Raw genomic sequence first — 20505 nt, forward strand, 5'->3', positions numbered from 1 at the left:
CTGAACGAGAATATGTCCTGCTAATACACTCTGAACGAGAATATGTGTCCTGTTAATACACTATGAAAGGAAATAATACGTCAAGTAGGTATCACATGATAATTGAAGTAAAGACACTTCACAAATGCCCATATGTTTAAACAATGGTTAATTTCACTCTTTTGTTTTTCTTGCCTCCAGCAGGCCTTGTGTCTATCTACAGTGATAATTCATGATTTCTACTATAGTGCAGGGGTCCCCAATTATATTTAGCTGTGGGCTGATTTTTCTTTGAGCGGATGGGTGGGGGGCCAGAACATATTTCTAAATAATTTGTACACTGCAAATTGACAGCAAGAACAGATATAGTATTTCACAAAACAATTCTGAATTTCAAACCTTGATTACATTGTGATACGATCACATATGCCTCCATTTATCCGTGGGAATACTTGGGAACAGATTTCCTAAATTAAAATCACTTTGAGCAAATTTTCTGGTAATTTTCCAGTCTTTTATGTCCAAGAAAGATTTTCTTGTTTAAATAAAACCTCAGAAAACCTGGGGGGCCAAATAAAATCACCCACAAGACGAATTTGGTCCCTTAAAGCTGAATTACTTAATGGTGAAACAGCTTATTGGGGAACCCTGCTGTAGTGCCTTTTATTGGATAAATCCCAAATGGCACCCTATTCCATATATCGTCCACTACTTTTGACCAGAGCCCTATGGGGGGGCCTAGTGGTTGTTACCTGAGACATGCCCTCCATGTCCAGCTGGATGAGGTCAGTCTGGTTGTACTGCAGAATGGCCATGCCCACACGAAATATAATCTCCAGACCCTGAAGACAGGGAATCAAAGTTCAATTCAACACAACCATAGTGCTAGATCACAAGACTCTCTTGTAGAAGATATTTTATCTTTATGAGAACAACCCGGAAATAAAAGGTTACATTTATTGGATCCACTATGTTTCTTTTTTTCAAAGTATGTTCACCCAAACACATTCTCACACTCGCATAAGATGCCAGTGGTGAGTCACTTACCTCGTACATGAAGATATCAAAGATGCGCGTGGCGACGGGCATGGGGAGGAAGGTGAGGAAGAGAGTGAGGAACCAGGAGGAGGCGTACATGGAGGTGTGGAAACTCTGAGAACGGAAGTGGACGTTTAGCTCTGGGAGTTGCTCCTGTTGGGATAAGGTGAGAGAGGGGAAAGAGGGTGGATGAGAGGGGAAGAGACGAGAGGAGTTAATTAAGCAATAAGGCACGAGGGGGTGGTATATGGCCAATATACAGCTAAGGGCTGTTCTTATGCACGAGTGCCTGGACACAGTCCTAAGCCGTGTATATTGGCCATACATCACAAACCCCAAAGGTGCCTTATTGCTATTATAAACTGGTAACCAACGTAATTAGAGCAGTAAAAATAAATATTTTGTCATAGCCGTGGTATACGGTCTGATATACCATGGCTGTCAGCCAATCAGCATTCAGGTCTCAAACCACCCAGTTTATAATAATAGGGGTTTTAGTTGAGCTACAAACCCGTAATGATTTCAAAGTGGTACTATAAAAAAATGTAAGGACTAACCGAGAACAAATCTGTGTCGTATGAATCTATTTGCTGCCCCATAGTGGACAACTCTATAATTGCAATATCTGTGCTTATTCCCCAATTACAGTACACCATATACATACTCAATCCCAGACACCTGCAAGGCCCTTAAGGTTTTAGTTTATTTGACAATATATGCATCCTAAATGGCACTATATTCCCTACATAGTGCACTACTTTGACCTATTGGCCCTTGTCAAAAGTAGTGCACTTTATAGGGTATAAGTTCACATTTGGGACACATTCAACCTTCTACATTGGCCAGCGTGACATATGGAGATGAATAAAGTCCTAAAGTTGATTTACCTGCAGCAGGTATTCAAACTGGTAGATACAGAGGCCTAGTTCAGCCATGGTTGGTTTGAAAAGCTCCCTCAGACGGTACTCCTGCATCAGACGCACAAACACACAAAACGCCTCCTCCTCTGGCATCTAGAGGGGCACAGGAAAGACCGGGTCAGGCTGTGTGACTGTGTGTGCATTCACACTAATCAGGAGCTCAGAGGTCATTTATTCATACTGTATAAGCAACGAAAAAGGGTAGAATCAGGACAATTCCGTATTTAGCACAACGTAGTGCGATAGCAAGAGAGGGGAATGTCTAGATTAGAGGGCTGCTGAAGAGACGTTACCTGCATGAGCAGCAAGCCCACGATGAAGGCACTGCCCTGGCAGTAGCCCACTTCCCGGTCCACCAGAGAATACGCCTGCACACACAGACATCAATCAATATAAAACAAACCTATACTCATTGGGGAGGTTTCCCGGACACAGATTAAGTTTAGAGATTCTCCATTTGCAATGCTTTTTAGTCCAGGACTAAGCTTCATCAGTGTCTGGGAAGCCGGCCCATACAGTTCACATACACATTTAACTCAATCAAATGTATTTATAAAGCTGTTTTTACATCAGCAGATGTCACAAAATGATATACAGAAACCCAGCCAAAAACCCCAAACAGCAAGCAATGCAGATGTAACTGCTTCTAACTGTTCCTCCAACACATCTCACTAGTACCTAGTTAAATAAAGGTTAAATAAAAACAAAATAGTACAAAAAAATCATAACAAATCTATTCTGTTTGTCCAAGTAAACCTAAGAAACAACATTCACAACAACAACAACAAAAAAGTTATGCTCAAGGTGAAAATGTCCTCACCTTCATGACGTTGAAGAGCACCTCCTGACCCAGGCTGTCCTGGCCCTTGAAGAACTCATGCTCGGGGTAGGTGCGGGCGATGTCCCGGCGGATGAGCTTTTCGCAGGGCGAGGACATCTTGAGCAGCTCAGAATACTGGTTCTTCACTGGCATGTCTGTGGCGTTACCAAGCAGCTGCCACACGATGGCCCGGAAGTGGTGTGGGATGCCCTTGCGGATCAGCTCCTGGAGGTGAAAAGAAAGGTTTATTTACAAATCAAATTCTCAGTTTACTGTAGAACTCCACATCCTAGCCTATACTGAATATCTATGTCATCTCATATGTCTCTAATCTTCACTTATCTTATCCCTCCATCTGTGCTCTGTCCTCATTTGTCCTCGCTCCCATTTTCTCCTATCTCTCCTGCTGTTCCGCTCTCCCTTTTTCCATCCTTTTCCCTAGCTGTTTGCTCGCTCCCTCAATGTTCTCCCTCCATCTTCTCTGCTCTTCCCCGCACTCTGACTGTCCTTTCCATCTCATCCATCTCTTCTCACTTTCACCTTCCCTACAGTCCTCTCTTCCCCCTTATTCGTCCTCTCTCCTCTGTCCCCGCTCTCCATCTTATCCCCCCTAACCCCTATGTACCCTCTCCGTTACCCATCCGTCCATCTCTCCTCTGCCCACCATTCCCATGTCATATCTCCTCTTTTTCTATTTAACCCTTATTTTACCAAGTAAGTTGACTGAGAACACATTCTCATTTACAGCAACGACCTGGGGAATAGTTACAGGGGAGAGGAGGGGGATGAATGAGCCAATTGTACGCTGGGGATGATTAGGTGACAGTGATGTTATGAGGGCCAGATTGGGAACTTAGCCAGGACACCGGGGTTAACACCCCTACTCTTACAATAAGTACCATGGGATCTTTAGTGACCACAGAGAGTCAGGACACCTGTTTAACGTCCCATCCAAAAGAAGGCACCCTACACAGGGCAATGTCCCCAATCACTGCCCTGGGGCATTGGGATATTTTTATTTAGACCAGAGGGAAGGGTGCCTCCTACTGGCCCTCTAACACCACTTTTCCCCCTCTCCTGCCCTCATTTGTCCTATCTCTCAATCTTCTCCCCTCTCTTCCCTTTGCTCAATCAGTCTCTCAATCACTCATCCGCCACCCCCTCACCTTGAGCAGCTTGTCCTTCTTGCGTCTCCATTCGTCCCACTCGTTGACAATGCGTCCCCACAGGATCCAGGTGTCCTCCTCCAGGTGGGACAGGTTGGACGAGGCAGAGGAGCTGGACACCAGGGACGAGCCGCTGTTCCGCCGCGAGCCGCTCATCGAGCGCATCGACTTGGAGTCCGCCTCCAGAAGTCTGAGGAGGAAGGGGGGGGTTGTGGGTGTCAAGGGGTCAAAGCTCAGACAAGGGTCATATGAGTGAATCTAGTGCCACTTATGCTTTCATTACTCTAGTCTTGTTTCCATGACTTGCTTTGATCTTTTTATTGTTAATCCATAATGTTAAGCTTTTCAGGCGTAATGTTATATTCTCTTTTGCATTAAATTAGACTGTTACTTGAAACGTTTTACATTTTTACTCCATGTAGTAGAAAATCACGTGTGGGAGAATGTCATCTAAAACATTGGAGGTCACAAAGAACCAGCAGTGACTTTAATACCACTATGTCAAGTTACTGAGGCTTGAGCACCTCTCTGATAGTGACTGGGCACTGGGCCTATTGTTGAGATACTTATCAGTGCCAAAGCAGCTACTCCGATAGTAGAGACAATGAGGGTGTGTCCAAAATGGCAGCTTTTTCCCTATATAGTGCACTGCTTTTGACCCGAGCTCGTCTGGACCCTGATCAAAAGTAGTGCACGACATAGGGAATAGGGTGCCATTTGGGACACAAGGTGAGTGTTCGCCTGCACATTGGTTATAATTCCGTGCCAGTAACAGCAAAGGTCCAGCTCACAGAGGCAGAAGAGGAAGGTGCAACAGTGCATGTTCTAGCTCTGGCATCAAAGCGTCTCTCAGCTAGGCTAGCCGGCCCGCTAGACCTTGGCCAAAAGCTCCTCCAGCCCACTGACACATCTGCTCAGTGCATCGGCTTTGGAGCTACCCACAGCGGGGAGAGGCTAACCTCTGCTACCCCATACTGACCTGGAAACCTCATAGCAATGTGCTGTAACACAGTTGGATTGCTGGACTGTACCTGTCTGTTTATGAGTGGCTCATCATTTACCTGGCAAAATATCAACAAATGCCATTCTCACAACAGCGCAGGGATCTTGAACGCAGCCATGCGAGACCAGTCACAACCTAACATTAGGTTTCCATTGAACAAGGTTTATTCGACAAAAGCAATGTTGCAAAAAAAATCTTTGTGACATGTGTAATGGAAATGGCAGATATAGGAGAAATGTTCTACAGATTGACAACATTTTTATCCGGTCAATAGGGGTGGATATTTATTTTGTAGAACTTTCTTTATTGCGAGAAATGATGATGGAAACTGTGTTTATGTAATAGATTACTGCCAGATTATTTTTAAGGAAGGCCTACGAGTGGCACATCGAATCCACATTTAATTCTAAAATGTTTTCCTTTGCGGTGACTTTCAATAATGCCCGAATTGCTTAGCCTTTCATTTCTAGTTGGCTGGATGGCTGGATGCAAGTTCAAGATCCAATTATTTCAGATCTAAAAGGAGTGCAAGTTTCAGCATTGCGATAAGGTGGCACGTGAGAATTCTTAGAATAGTCGTAAATTCTTGCATTCTGTCCGTGCTGGCTTTGGGAGCTACCTCAGACATGAAACAGATAGGTGGGAGGGCATACAGGCTGCCGCCAGTTTATTAAATGTGCAATTTGCCTAAATGGATCATGGAAAAATGTTAACCACTTTATTTTTGACACATTTTTGCTAAAAAGTTTTGTTATTTTTCATGGGATGTCATTACGTCCAGCTGTTTTTAAATTGACACAAGACAGTTCAATGAAAATGCAACGTGGCAGGCAATTGTCGCATCTGTTTTCTACGCAAACTTTCTAAATATCTACACAAAACCACTGGACAAGTTAATGGAAACATACAGGTAACTGCCAAAATAAATTACACTTGAGTGAACGAGGCATACAAAGTATATTGAAAGCAGGTGCTTCTCCACAGGTGTGGTTCCTGAGTTAATTAAGCAATTAAAAACCAGTAATGCTTAGCGTCTATGTATAAAATGCCCAGTCGCCCATTAGTTTGGCTACCATGGCTAGAAGAGATCTCAGTCTCTTTGAAAGAGGGGTATCAAAGGAGTATAGGGGGTTTAAAGTGCGTGTGTCTCAGTCACCAGATCTCAACCCAACTGAACACTTACGGGAGATTCTGGAGCAGTGCCTGAGACAGCCTTTTCCTCCACCACCAACAAAACAAATTATGGAATTTCATGCAGAAGAATGGTGTCGCATCCCTCCGATAGAGTTCCAGACACTTGTAGAATCTATGCCAAGGTGGATGGAAGCTGTTCTGACTCGTGGTGGCCCAACGCCCTATTAAAGACACTTTATGTTGGTGTTTCCTTTATTTTGGCAGTTACCTGTAGCTACTGTGCAACACATGAGAACCCCTGTTCCCATCTCTTTCTCACCTGTTCTGCTCCTCAAGCTTGGCCAGCAGCTCTAGCTCGTCAGGGCTCAGGCTCTCCGAGTCGGCGGGGGAGGCAGCGGGGGCCGAGAGCATGGCATCTTGGCAAGATGAGTCTGGGCTGAGGAGGGGGCTGCCCATGGAATGGTCCATGCCAGGGGGAGAGGAAGGGGCACACTCCAGCTGGTTGGGTCCCCCTGTGGAGCACTCTCTCTCGGGGCTGCCGCTGGGGGTGGACATGGTGGAGGTGGGCACGGTGCAATGCACTGTTGGACAGGGGAGGCTGTGGCTGGGTCTCCTTACCCGTCTACCCGCTGTAGGGTCACCTGGTAGTGCGGTCCCGGAGCCAATTGGATCAGGGTTCCTCAAATCTGTTGTGAATTTAGAAGACATTTGAATTACGAGGACATACACTGAACAAAAATATGAATGCAACATGTAAAGTGTTGGTCCCATGTTTCATGAGCTGAAATAAAAGATCCCACAAATGTTCCATATGCACAAAAAGCTTATTTCTCTCAAATTTTTGGCACAAATGTGGTTACATCCCTGTTTGTGAGCATTTCTCCTTTGCCAAGATAATCCATCCACCTGACAGGTGTGGCATATCAAGAAGAGGATTAAACAGCATGGCCATTACACAGGTGCACCTTGTGCTGGGGACAATAAAAGGCCACTCTAAAATGAGCAGTTGTGTCACACAACACAATGCCACAGATGTTTCAAATTGAGGGAGCGTGCAATTGGCATGCTGACTGCAGGAATGTCCACCAGAGCTGTTGCCAGAGAATTTAATGTTAATTTTTCTACCAAAATGAATGCACAGAGATACCGTGACGAGATCCTGAGGCCCATTGTCGTGCCATTCATCCGCCGCCATGACCTCATGTTTCAGCATGATAATGCACGGCCCTATGGCGCAAGGATCTGTACACAATTCCTGGAAGCTAAACATGTCCCAGTTCTTCCAGGGCCTGCATACTCACCAGACATGTCACCCATTGAGCATGTTTGGGGTGCTCTGGATCAACGTGTACGACAACATGTTCCACAGGAAACAATCAACAGCCTGATCAACTCTATGCAAAGGAGATGTGTCGCGCTACATGAGGCAAATGGTGGTCACACCATATCCTAACTGGTTTTCTGAACCATGCCACTACTTTTTTTTTTTAAAGGTATCTGACCAACAGATGCATCTGTATTCCCAGTCATGTAAAATCCAGAGATAAGGGACTAATTAATTCATTTCAAATGGACTTATTTCCTTATATTAACTATAACTCAGTAAAATCTTTGAATGCATGCTGCGTTTATTTTTTTGTTCAGTATACATACATACATACATACAGTGCATTCGGAAAGTATTCAGACCCCTTGACTTTTTCCAAATGTTACTTTACAGCCCAATTCCAAAAATTGACTAATTAAAAAAATCTCAATCTACACACAATACCCCATAATGACAAAGCGAAAATAGGTTTGTAGACATTTTTGCTAATTTATTAAAAATAAAAAACAGAAATACCTTATTTCCATATAGTACCAGTCAAAAGTTTGAACACACCTACTCTTCAAGGGTTTTTCTTTATTTTCACTATTTTTGTTTTTTGCGACTGCACTTGAAGAAACATTCAGAGTTTTTGAAATTCATGATTTACTGACCTTCATGTCTTAAAAGTAATGATGGACTGTCATTTATCTTTGCTTATTTGAGCTGTTCTTGCCATAATATGGACTAGGTCTTTTACCAAATAGGGCTATCTTCTGTATACCACCCCTAACTTGTCACAACACAACTGATTGGCTGAAACGCATTAAAGAAAGAAATTCCACAAATTCACTTTTAACAAGGCACACCTTTTAATTGGATTGCATTCCAGGTGAATACCTCATGAAGCTGGTTGAGAGAATGCCAAGAGTGTGCAAAGCTGTCATCAAGGCAAAAGGTGTCTACTTTGAAGAATCTCAAATATATTTTGATTTTTTTAACCCGTTTTTGGTTACTACATGATTCCATGTGTGTTATTTCATAGTTTTGATGTCTTCACTATTATTCTACAATGTAGAAAATAGTAAAAATAAAGAAAAACCCTTAAAATGCGCTGGTGTCCAAACTTCTGACTGGTACTGTAAGTATTCAGACCCTTTGCGATGAGACTCAAATTGAGCTCAGGTGCATCCTGTTTCCATTGATCATCCTTGAGATGTTTCTACAACTTGATTTCTACAACTTGATTTAATTTACCTGTGGTAAATTAAATTGATTGGACATGATTTGGAAAGGCACACACCTGTCTAGATAAGGTCCCACAGTTGACTGTGCATGTCAGAGCAAAAACCAAGCCAAACCAAGTTGGTCAGGATAATATCTATGAGGGTGCCCAAGTTTATGGATTTAGGGTTGTACCTGGTGGGTTCCTTGATAATTTGTGTGAGATTGAGGGCATCTAACTTAGATTGTAGGACTGCCGGGGTGTTAAGCATGTCCCAGTTTAGGTCACCTAACAGAACGAACTCTAAAGATAGATAGGGGGCAATCAATTCACATATGGTGTCCAGGGCACAGCTGGGAGCTGAGGGGAGTCTATAACAGGCGGCAACAGTGAGAGACTAATTTCTGGAGAGATTCATTTTTAAAATTAGAAGCTCAAACTGTTTGGGCATAGACCTTGAAAGTATGACAGAACTTTGCAGGCTCTCTGCAGTAGATTGCAACTCCTCCCCCTTTGGCAGTTCTATCTTGAGGGAAAATGTTGTAGTTGGGGATGGAAATCTCAGAATTTTTGGTGGCTTTCCTAAGCCAGGGTTCAGACACAGCAAGGACATCAGGGTTGGCTGAGTGTGCTAAAGCATTGAGTAGAACAAACTTAGGGAGGAGGCTTCTGATGTTAACATGCATGAAACCAAGGCTTTTACAGTTACAGAAGTCAACAAATGAGAGCGCCTGGGGACACGCAGGGCCTGGGTTAACCTCCACATCACCCAAGGAACAGAGGAATAGGATGAGGGTACGGCTGAAGCCTATCAAAACTGTTCATTTTGTGCGTTGGGGACAAAGATTTCTGGGCATGGTAGGATAGATTCAGGGCATAATGTACAGACAGGGGTATGGTAGGGTGTGTTGTGATGTGTTGGTCATTACTGAGAGGTGGTTAAGGAAGAGTGTTTTGAATACTGATAACCTTTTTCAGCAAGACAGATCTTCCAAAAGGTGGGGGAGTGGAAATCTTTACCAAGGATCACCTCCAGTCCTCGGTAGTCTCCACCAAGTCTGTCCCCAAACAATTTGATTTTGCTGGTTTTAAGTATTAAACTTTCAAAAAGCTCTTTGATGACTGTTGCTGGGTGCTATTGTCCTCCATCAGCACCGGCCTGCACCCTACCTGCCCTAAGCTCTCTCCTGGCCCCTTACACTAAGTCTGAATTTGTCCTGATAGGTGACCTAAACTGGCCCATGCTTAAACCACCTGACTAAATCCTAAAGCAATGGGACTCCCTAAATCTTTCTCAGATTATTACCAATCCCACAAGGTATGACTCCAAACACCCAGAAAAGGCTACTCTCATCAATGTTATCCTCACAAATAATCCTGATAGGTATCAGTCTGGTGTTTTCTGTAATGACCTTAGTGATCACTGTTTTACAGCCTGTGTTCGTAATGGCTGCTCAGTGAAACGACTTGTCCTGATTTGTCATAGACCCTTGCTAAAAGACTTTAACGAGCAAGCCTTCCTTCATGAACTGGCCTCTGTAAAATGGTATAGAATCAGCTTGATCCCCTCTGTCGAAGACGCCTGGACCTTCTTTTTTGATATTTTCAGTGGTGTTGTTAACAAACACACCCCCATAAAGAAAATGAGAAGTTCTCTCTCTGTGGGTCTAACCCCAAGAAGTTCTGGAAATCGGTTTAAGACCTGGAGAATAAACCCTCCTCCTCGCAGCTGCCTTGTCCCTTAAAGTTGATGATATGGTTGTTACTGACAAGAAGCACATGGCTCTTTAATCACCACTTCATTAAGTCAGGATTCCTATTTGACTCAGCCATGCCTCCTTGCCCGTCCAACATTTCATCTCCCACCTCTTCTGTGACTATCCCCGATGCGTCTCCCTCTTTTTTCCCCTGCCCCGCAACAAAGTTTCTCCCTGCAGGCAGTCACTGAGTCCGAGGTGCTAAAGGAGCTCCTGAAACTTGACCCTATGCGTTATGTAGTGCATAACAGCAGCCCTTAGCCGTAATATATTGGCAGGAAGAGACTGTGCATTAAAGGTGATTGGATTAGCAAACTAGAAAGGATGTGTTGAGAAAGATAGGCCATGTTGATATACTAGAAATCTGCAGAGCTATGTAAATACAAAACAACATTCCTCAAAGTATTATATTTTATAATTGTTTGTTTTCTCATGCAAATCCATTGACAAATAAAACAATAATGGCAATTTAAACTGAGGTTAAATCCATGAAATCCCATTTTCTGATAAGGAAGGTTTTGTTTGTTGTTTGTGTGTGTGCGTGCACTCAGGCCTATGGTTCACAATGTGCAACATTTTACTGGCCTATGTGAGGCGAGGCCGGGTAGGCAAGGCTTGGTACTCTCTCAGTCCACTATCCTATCTCCTCCCTCTAGTAAAGCCAAGAACAGACTGTGTACTGCACAATGTAGCTACTAATCACAAAACCAATAAGGGGAACCATTGGTCAGTGATAAACCAGAGCCAGAGGTTACGCTGCTACTGTTTAACCATGAAGGTAGCAACACTGCTCAGGAGTTCCTCTCTGCACTCCTGTCTGTGGCAGCCAAGCTGCAACATAGAAATGGAATTACTAGAATGAGAATCCCATGAGGGTGCAGCCAAATTGCGGTGGCCTGGGTTGTTTCCTGTTCAACTCATTCTAGTTCTATGATGTTTCCACTCCTGTATGTGACAGCCAGGCAGCATCATAGAAATATAATTATTTGAACAGGTACACAGCCTTCCCTGTGGCTCAGTTGGTAGAGCATGGTGTTTGCAACGCCAGCATGGTGTGTGCAACGCCAGGGTTGTGGGTTCGATTCCCACGGGGGGCCAGTACAAAAACATAAAAATAAATAATGAAATGTATGCATTCACTACTGTAAGTCGCTCTGGATAAGAGCATCTGCTAAATGACTAAAATGTAAATGTGAAAAATGTAAAACACCTCAGGCCATGGCAATTTGACTGCACCCTCATAGCATTTCCATTCTAGTGATTATATTTCTATGGACAGCCCTGGCCTGCATCATGTATGGGAGCTCTATTACTGGGTAAGCCAGAGTCCAGCCGAGCTGGTGGCCCCAATTCAGAGGGAGAGGAGAGATAGACCTAACCCCAAGCCGAGGGTAATTCAGCATACATTTGACAAATGGAATCCCAGAAGGTAGGGCTTATGCACATCTGCAAGAGTGAGACAGAGAGAAATGAGGGGAATGGGCTAGCCACCATTGGAATGCTGAACCGCTCTATGACTACAACACACACCAGACTGAAACCCTAGCTGTTTTAATATCAGCCGTAGTCACACCGATACATATGTCTACTGAAGCGCGACAATGACAAGGAACGCAGAAAAACTGCCCAGAGAAGAAAAAAAAGATTGTTTGAAGGGAGAAAACACTGCAGAGGGATGGAGGGACAAGGACACCATTCATGCGCTGGGAGAGGCCAATCAAAAGAGCCATTAACTAGCACGAGACCAATTGCATCAGAAGAGCAGCAGCTCGGGCAAACGAGCGTCCCCAAACCGTCATGATATTCCCTCGAAATGACACGTAGCTAGTTCCTCCAAAACAATGTAACAATAGAAACAGAGAAAAGTTGTCCATATGTAGCCTAATTTGATCAAAGCTAATCTTATGACACTATAAATACTGCACTTTAACCTTTGATATTCCTCAAGACTGCTCACTGTGACGATGGAAATGCATATAGTTACCTTTTAAAAAACCAATGCAAGAAATAATCTTAAAATATATGAAAATATAACTAGTCTCCCTCTGAAAACAAATACCCTAAATTACTGGCATCCCCATTGGTCATCTCACCAGGAATCATTCTAGTCCAGCAACAGTTGGATTTTTATTTATTTATTTTACCAGGTAAGTTGACTGAGAACACATTCTCATTTACAACAACGACCTGGGGAATAGTTTCAGGGGATAAATGAGCCAATTGTAAGCTGGGGATGATATGAGGGCCAGATTGGGAATTTAGCCAGGATACCGGGGTTAACACCCCTACTCTTACGATAAGTGCAAATGGGATCTTTAATGACCTCAGAGAGTCAGGACACCCGTTTAACGTCCCACCCGAAAGACAGCACCCTACAAAAGGGCAGTGTCCCCAATCACTGCCCTGGGGCATTGGGATATTTTTTAGACCAGAGGAAAGAGTGCCTCTTACTGGCCCTCCAACACCACTTCCAGCAGCATCTGGTCTCCCATCCAGGGACTGACCAGGACCAACCCTGCTTAGCTTCAGAAGCAAGCCAGCAGTGGGATGCAGGGTGGTATGCTGCTGGGCACAACACAGTGCCCAGCAGTACACCAGAGGAGGTATTCAGCAATGTCATTGAAGCCAGGCTATAGTCCAAACTCTGTGAGTCATGCTAGACTACAGCAGTATGTGGGACTATTGCTGCTCTCGCTATCAGTACATTAACTCTCTCTAAGGGTAACGGTAGGACAAAAAACAAATGGCACTGAATGTAGCTGAATGCGGAAGTCCTCCCATTTAGTGTGTCTGGAGGTGATATGTTGTGCTTCCCAAATGGCACCCTATATAGTGCACTACTTTTGATCAGAGACTGTTGGGCCCTGGTTAAAAGTACTGCACTATATAGAGAATAGGGTGCAATTTAAGACACCACCATGGTGAACTTGGGACTGCAGAATACTGGAGATGGAGATAGCCTTGGGGGACCAAAGGCCGTACCCAGCACACGAGGGAGCTTCAATGTGAGCCCTGTTGTTTGTGTGTGTGTGTGTGTGTGTGTGTGTGTGTGTGTGTGTGTGTGTGTGTGTGTGTGTGTGTACAGGAGCTTCTCCCTTGCCGTGAATGGGGCAGCTTCAATGTGAGCACTGTGTTGTGCCTATGCATGAGTTTGTATGTAAACCACTATCCGCGTGCACAATTATCGCATTCTGTGTGCGCCTCAACGCTTTCCTATCCTCGCGCCAACTGTCCACAGCAGACAGACAGACCTATTGTACCCCCAACTATCAGCCCTCCCTATCCCCCATTTCTCCCATTTCTCCCCGTGAACCCCTAATCCACCCCTCCCTTCCCCTCTCTCCCTCCTTGTACGTGCTGTGCCTCCCCCTCAGGCCATGCTTGACATCAAGGGCAGCCCCCCATGCTAATCCCCCAGTCCTCCCTCCTGTCCGCCCTAACCTCGCTGTTGCTACATCTCATTTACATCTTTATGCCCGTCTGTCCGCTAACACGTGGCTTGTTCCTCAACGCCACAACATCCAAGTGCATGCGACTGTGGCAGCATCCAAAATGGCACCCTATGATCTATATAGTGTGCTACTTGGGAATGGGCCCTGGTCAAAAGTAGTCCACTTTGTAGTGCCCAGTGCCGTCTCCAAATCTGGTGTCTAGGGTTAGTATTATGAACCCTGTGCTCTTCTGACGTCACTGTTGTTGTATATTCCCTCCGTTTCTGTAATGGCTGTGTATTAACCCTTGTCTGTAATAGGCTTGACCTCCCCTAGTCATCCAACATCGTCATGGCACTGACAGCCTGACCTTCCTTGACAAAGTGAATTATAAACTCAGCAAAAAAAGAAAACGCCCTCTCACTGTCAACTGCGTTTATTTTCAGCAAACTTAACATGTGTATATTTGTATGAACATAACAAGATTCAACAACTGAGACAATCTGAACAAGTTCCAAGGACATGTGACTAACAGAAATTGAATAATGGGTCCCTGAACAAAGGGGGGGGTCAAAATCAAAAGTAACAGTCAGTATCTGGTGTGGCCACCAGCTGCATTAAGTACTGCAATGCAGCTCCTCCTCATGGACTGCACCAGATTTGCCCATTCTTGCTGTGAGATGTTACCCCACTCTTCCACCAAGGCACCTGCAAGTTCCTGGAAATGTCCAATCCAACAGGTCCCAGACGTGCTCAATGGGATTGAGATCCAGGCTCTTCGCTGGCCATGGCAGAACACTGACATTTCTGTCTTGCAGGAAATCACGCACAGAACGAGCAGTATGGCTGGTGGCATTGTCATGCTGGAGGGTCATGTCAGGATGAGCCTGCAGGAAGGGTACCACATGAGGGAGGAGGATGTCTTCCCTGTAACGCACAGCGTTGAGATTGCCTGCAATGACAACAAGCTCAGTCCGATGATGCTGTGACACACCGCCCCAGACCATGACGGACCCTCCACCTCCAAATCGATCCCGCTCCAGAGTACAGGCCTCGGTGTAACGCTCATTCCTTCGACGATAAACGCGAATCCAACCATCACCCCTGGTGAGACAAAACCGCGACTCATCAGTGAAGAGCACTTTTTGCCAGTCCTGTCTGGTCCAGCGACAGTGGGTTTGTGCCCATAGGCGACGTTGTGGCCGGTGATGTCTGGTGAGGACCTGCCTTACAACAGGCCTACAAGCCCTCAGTCCAGCCTCTCTCTGCCTATTACGGACAGTCTGAGCACCGATGGAGGGATTATGCGTTCCTGGTGTAACTCGGGCAGTTGTTGTTGCCATCCTGTACCTGTCCCGCAGGTGTGATGTTTGGATGTACCGATCCTCTGCAGTCCTCATGCCTCCTTGCAGCATGCATAAGGCACGTTCACGCAGATGAGCAGGGACCCTGGACATCTTTCTTTTGGTGTTTTTCAGAGTCAGTAGAAAGGCCTCTTTAGCGTCCTAAGTTTTCATAACTGTGACCTTAATTGCCTACCGTCTGTAAGCTGTTAGTGTCTTAACGACTGTTCCACAGGTTCATGTTCATTAATTGTTTATGGTTCATTGAACAAGCATGGGAAACAGTGTTTAAACCCTTTACAATGAAGATCTGTGAAGGTATTTGGATTTTTACGAATTATCTTTGAAAAACAGGGTCCTGAAAAAGGGACGTTTCTTTTTTTGCTGAGTTTATATACATTCATTATATCGGTCCATGGCCCTGTGCAGCAGATGGTATCTAGAATCGAGATGAATCTAATGAATAAGTTGCTTTGACGGTAAGCTTGAATGAAGATCAGACACATTTGGGCTAATTAGAATATCATGTCATCCGGTGAAGCTCCCTCAGACTACCCAAGTTCCCTAAACGTAACCACATTTAGAACAAGAATTGCTTCCTGAATTCCTAGTTTAGCTATAAGCGCCCTCCTGATAATCACGTTTCCATGAATACCAAGGGGAACATGGCTTTAAAATACACATTTCCACCATCCTCCCGCCAAAGGAATTGCAAAGCAATGCGATGTGACTAATCATTTATTCTGCAATGGTAGTGAGTGTCCGATCTGACCCTGATCAGGTCTGTGATTCAATAAGATACAGATTAAAAGGATCACCAGCACTGCTGCATTAACCTCAAATGGATTACAAACAGATTAAACACTGTACACCAACATAACCCCGGATGCCCTTGCATTTGCCTAGGCATTAACAGAAAATACACACAAACGATACACGGGATGTCCATGGGATTGGTTAAAGCCTCACTTTCCCAAAGTAGATGAACCAACCAGATCCCCTTTTCTGGGGCACTGACCGAAACTGATCTGGGACCAGTATTAGTGTGGCGTCAAAAAGAAACCATCTGACCTATTACTATTTCACCTGTGCCACTTTGGTACAATAGCCCCAGTACATTGTGTCACCAGTTGATTGTGTGTTCATTCAGCACTATATTAACGCCATATGAAACCTCCCTCTGGGGTTACAGAACAGGTCTGGATAGTTTGCCACACACAGTGGAATGGGCCAATAGAGAGGTGACGTTAATTATACTCCCAGAGAGAGTGAACTGTGAACTGAGGTGAATCATTCCTGTACATTTCCAGACACCAGTGATCCTAGAAAACAAGTGCAACCAAGACAACAGCTCTGGTGAAATGGTTGCCCGGGCTTGTTTATCATAATAAAGGGCAAGGCCCTGTTCACCTCACTAGGTGGGGAAATAGATGGACCAACATTTTTAGAGGCCCTCCCATGGCAGCAGAAACAAAATGTTGCTGTTTTAAAACAAATTTGTCTGCTTTTCGCAATTCTAGACATTTTGCCATGGGGAAAAGAAAACATTTTAGTTTTCAAGCTAGTTTCCTGCAATTCTACACATTTTGCCATGGCTTGTGATGTGTTCTTATGCTACACTTCATGATCAAAAGCTTGTCAAACATCTCATTACAAATCATGGGCATTAATATAGAGTTGGTCCCCCCTTTGCTGCAATAACAGCCTCCACTGTTCTGGGAAGGCTTTCCCCTAGATGTTGGAACATTGCTGCGAGAACTTGCTTCCATTCAGCCACAAAATCATTAGTGAGGTCGGGCAATGATGCTGGGCGATTAAGCCTGGCTCGCAGTCTGTGTTTCAATTCATTCCAAAGCTGTTCGATGGGGTTAAGGTCAGGGCTCTGTGGAGTCCAGTTAGGTTCTTCCACACCAACCTCGGAAAACCATTTCTGTTTGGAACTCCCTTTGTGCACGGAGGCATTGTCATGCTAAAACAGGAAAGGGCATCGTATAGAATGTCATTGTATGCTGTAGCGTTAAGGTTTCCCTTCACTGGAACTAAAGGGCCTATCCCGAACCATGAAAAACAGCCCCGGGCAATTCATTATTCCTCCTCCAAACATTAGTTGGCACTATGCATTGTGGCAGGTAGCGTACTCCTGGCATCCGCCAAACCCAGATTTATCCGTCGGACTGCCAGCTGGTGAAGCGTGATTCATCACTCCAGAGAATGCGTTTACACTGCTCCAGAGTCCAATGGCGGCAAGCTTTACGTCACTCCAGCCAATGCTTGGCATTGCGCATGGTGATCTTAGGCTTGTGTGTGGCTGCTCGGCCATGGAAACCCCTTTCATGAAGCTCCCGACAAACAGTTATTATGCTGATGTTGCTTCCAGAGGCAGTTGGGAACTCGGTAGTGAGTGTTGCAACTGAGGACAGATTATTTTTTACGCGCTATGTGCTTCAACACTCGGTGGTCCCGTTCTGTGTGCTTGTGTGTCCTACCACTTCACGGCTGAGCCGTTGTTGCTCCTAGACATTTCCAATTCACAATAACAGCACTTACAGTTGACTGGGGCAGCTCTAGCAGGGCAGATATTTGCCAAACTGACTTGTTGTTAAGGTGGCATCCTATGATGATGCCACATTGAAAGTCACTGAGCTCATCAGTAAAGGCCATTCTACTGCCAATGTTTGTCTACAGAGATTGCATGACTGTGTGCTCGATTTTTATACATCTGTCAGCAAAGGATGTGGCTGAACTGTCCGAATCCACTAATTTGAGGTGGTGTCCACATACACTATATATACAAAAGTATCTGAGTGACTCAAACTTTATAACAAACTCAATTGGGGGCCCCATGCCAAGACATTTGGGGAATTTTAGGGGAAACACTGCAATGTTGTTTTTGTAATATTATCACTCTAGTATATGATGTCTCTGATACAATATAGTTATACTGATCTGTAGCATCCTGTATCTGGGCAAATAATGGTTTGCTTTGTGAGTAACTTTAACTAGTTACAATTCTGTGCTGTAATGTAAAGTGCTTCCAAAATAATATGAACAACAGACTAGAAGGGAGCTTGTAGTAGCTGCAGTAGGGCAGGATACTGGATTTTTAGACTTGGTATGTCAGGTCATGGAGTTGCTCCCAGTATCTCAGCGTCAGCAGCACAGCAGGATAATGGAGTGGAACCTTTAGCACAGGGCAGGCCTCTGCTGATCGCTACAACCAACCACAGTGCGAGAGTCGTGTGACGAACAGATAGACAGACCCTCATGGAGATGCAGAGAGAGACAGACAGACCCTCACAGAGATGCAGACAGACACAGACATCAGGACAGGTTTATGATATCCCTCCCTCCTACTACGGTCCTTATTGTGGCATTCAGCAGTTTTGTACGGCAGAAGCACGCCACAGCCAAGCCGGTGTAAAACACAAAGACTTAATCTGACAACATCACAAAGGCATATTAGCTTACCATTCATTCACAGTTTACCTTAGCATGGATTGCCATAGCAACAGCAAGTTGCAGGGATGATGAGAAAGAAGTGAGGTTTACCCAGCTATGTGTAAATGCCAACTGTCACTTTTACTGAGCTGTAATGTTCAAATGTCCCATTCGTGTATATGTGTATGGTAATCGGGTATAGCGTTTCATTTCAAAACAAGGTCATGAGGATGTGTGAAAATCAGATAATTGTTTTCTTGAGAGCCCGTGTGTTTCACTCTCTGTATGGTGAGAGCATTTCCTAGATAAGGCTAAAAGCAATGACTTGATTTCTCACTCAACACACCCTGTGCTGGTGAAATCTACCCAGCGCTTTCACTTGGTGGTGCATGTCTCTAGTCTGTTCTATTCCACCGTTTATAATATTAACCATAATTAGTCTGAAATGCAAGGTCATTTATTCCTTGAAAAGCAGTCCCCAAAAAGACTGAATGCAGATGCCTGGGGCAGAATACTTCACTTTTTTTATAGTCAGCCATAATACCCCTTCCATAATAAAATGTTTGAGATCTTTCACTCTCATCATCTTTTGGAGTAAACCAGAGTCATCCAACCCAAGAGTCATCCATTTCTGACTACAATATTCTAACGGCTGTAGCATGCCTTCACTAGCAAAAATAATACATCTGAACGACAAATAACCTGCGTTGTATAGGCGACAAAGAACTGGCTGAGGGTGTAATTACGTCGGCTTTTGCCTGTTTCGGTTTGTTTGTGTGATGGCACTTAACCCGGATTTCAGGCCAATATGCTAATGCCTATGGCTGCTACCTGTACAACAGGCTCTCGCGCTGCAGACGATGCTTCAGCTCCAGCATCTGTCACCAAATCAAATGTCAGTTGAATCCTATGTCTTGCAGTGCAATGTGACAGAAGAAGGCTATTCAAAACATTGCAACGATTGTATAACGATATATGCAATGGAGGCCGCGCAAGCGAAGAGGCTACAATGTGTCCTCATATTTATGTGCGTAAAACTGTAGGCTACAGACAAATAACGGGGTTTGTAGCCTATTTCGGCTATTTTCTTTTTCGCTTGCCTTCCCTTTCCATTTGAGGGGCCTATTCGCTTTCCGGAAATATGCAAATGAAGACCACTGTATTAATTCGACAAGAGAGAAATGAAGCAGTATCTGCACCGCTGTCGCCGAGTAACCTCTGAAGATTAAGTCTTCCTCAATGTAAAAATACAGTGTTTTGTTTTGGAACAGAAACGTAAACTTCGCTCGATCCATCTACATGTATAACAAATATTTCTGTGACACATGAAATTATAACAAGTACAACAGTAAATAATGTCTACATACATTTATAAATAAAACAGCAATGCCCACCTGAATGTTCCCATAATCGAAGCGGCTCTTGGTCGTAGCTGCTATGTCATGCCGGCAACCACGAAACTAGCACAGAATAAAACCTTCACAATGTCGACTTCGCCGCCTTATGAAAAATACAGTAAGAAATGTGACGCCGAAGCCATCGCTCGTGCTGCTGTTTATTAGAAAATGCGAAGTCGCGCAGCTGTCCGTCTGTTGGCGCTTCCTCAAGAAGACCTATAACTAGCTACAGGCGACAAATACTAGACAGGGAGCTGTCCTCCCTTTCTCCCCTGTCCTCCCCAACTATGTTATAATACAAATAAGGCAGACATTAAAATAGCTTTAAACAGCAGCGTCAATCATTAATAGAAATCATAAACAGAATGGCGTGCTTCAGCGTTTCTACACCATTTGCAATGAGGTGGTGCACACACCAATCAGATTACAACACAGACATGATTGGCATGTCTAAAGCCAATGAATTGGCTTAATTAAGGTACCCTTTGTAGTGACACCACAATGATCCACTCATGTCTATTCTTTATTCTGCGGGGAGGCGGGGCTTG

The 20505-nt window shown here is 44.5% G+C and overlaps 1 protein-coding gene across 4 annotated transcripts in view; it reads right to left on the minus strand.

Moving 5' to 3' along the window:
* Positions 1–20344, minus strand: part of LOC106587368 (EVI5-like protein) — a 41729-nt gene extending 21385 nt beyond the window's left edge. For all 4 annotated transcript variants that reach the window (XM_045706665.1, XM_045706662.1, XM_014175714.2 and 1 more), the window contains exons 1-8: positions 19955–20344; positions 6380–6746; positions 3924–4113; positions 2758–2982; positions 2231–2305; positions 1905–2030; positions 1027–1170; positions 732–821 (exon numbers count right to left, since the gene is read on the minus strand). In XM_045706665.1, coding sequence (XP_045562621.1) covers positions 732–821; positions 1027–1170; positions 1905–2030; positions 2231–2305; positions 2758–2982; positions 3924–4113; positions 6380–6615 — 1086 coding nt within the window. In that variant the 5' untranslated portion in view covers positions 6616–6746; positions 19955–20344. The remainder of the gene's footprint in view (positions 1–731; positions 822–1026; positions 1171–1904; positions 2031–2230; positions 2306–2757; positions 2983–3923; positions 4114–6379; positions 6747–19954) is intronic.
* Between the last annotated feature and the right edge of the window lie 161 nt (positions 20345–20505).

This window comes from Salmo salar, chromosome ssa02, assembly GCF_905237065.1.
Source record: "Salmo salar chromosome ssa02, Ssal_v3.1, whole genome shotgun sequence".
NCBI lineage: Eukaryota > Metazoa > Chordata > Actinopteri > Salmoniformes > Salmonidae > Salmo > Salmo salar.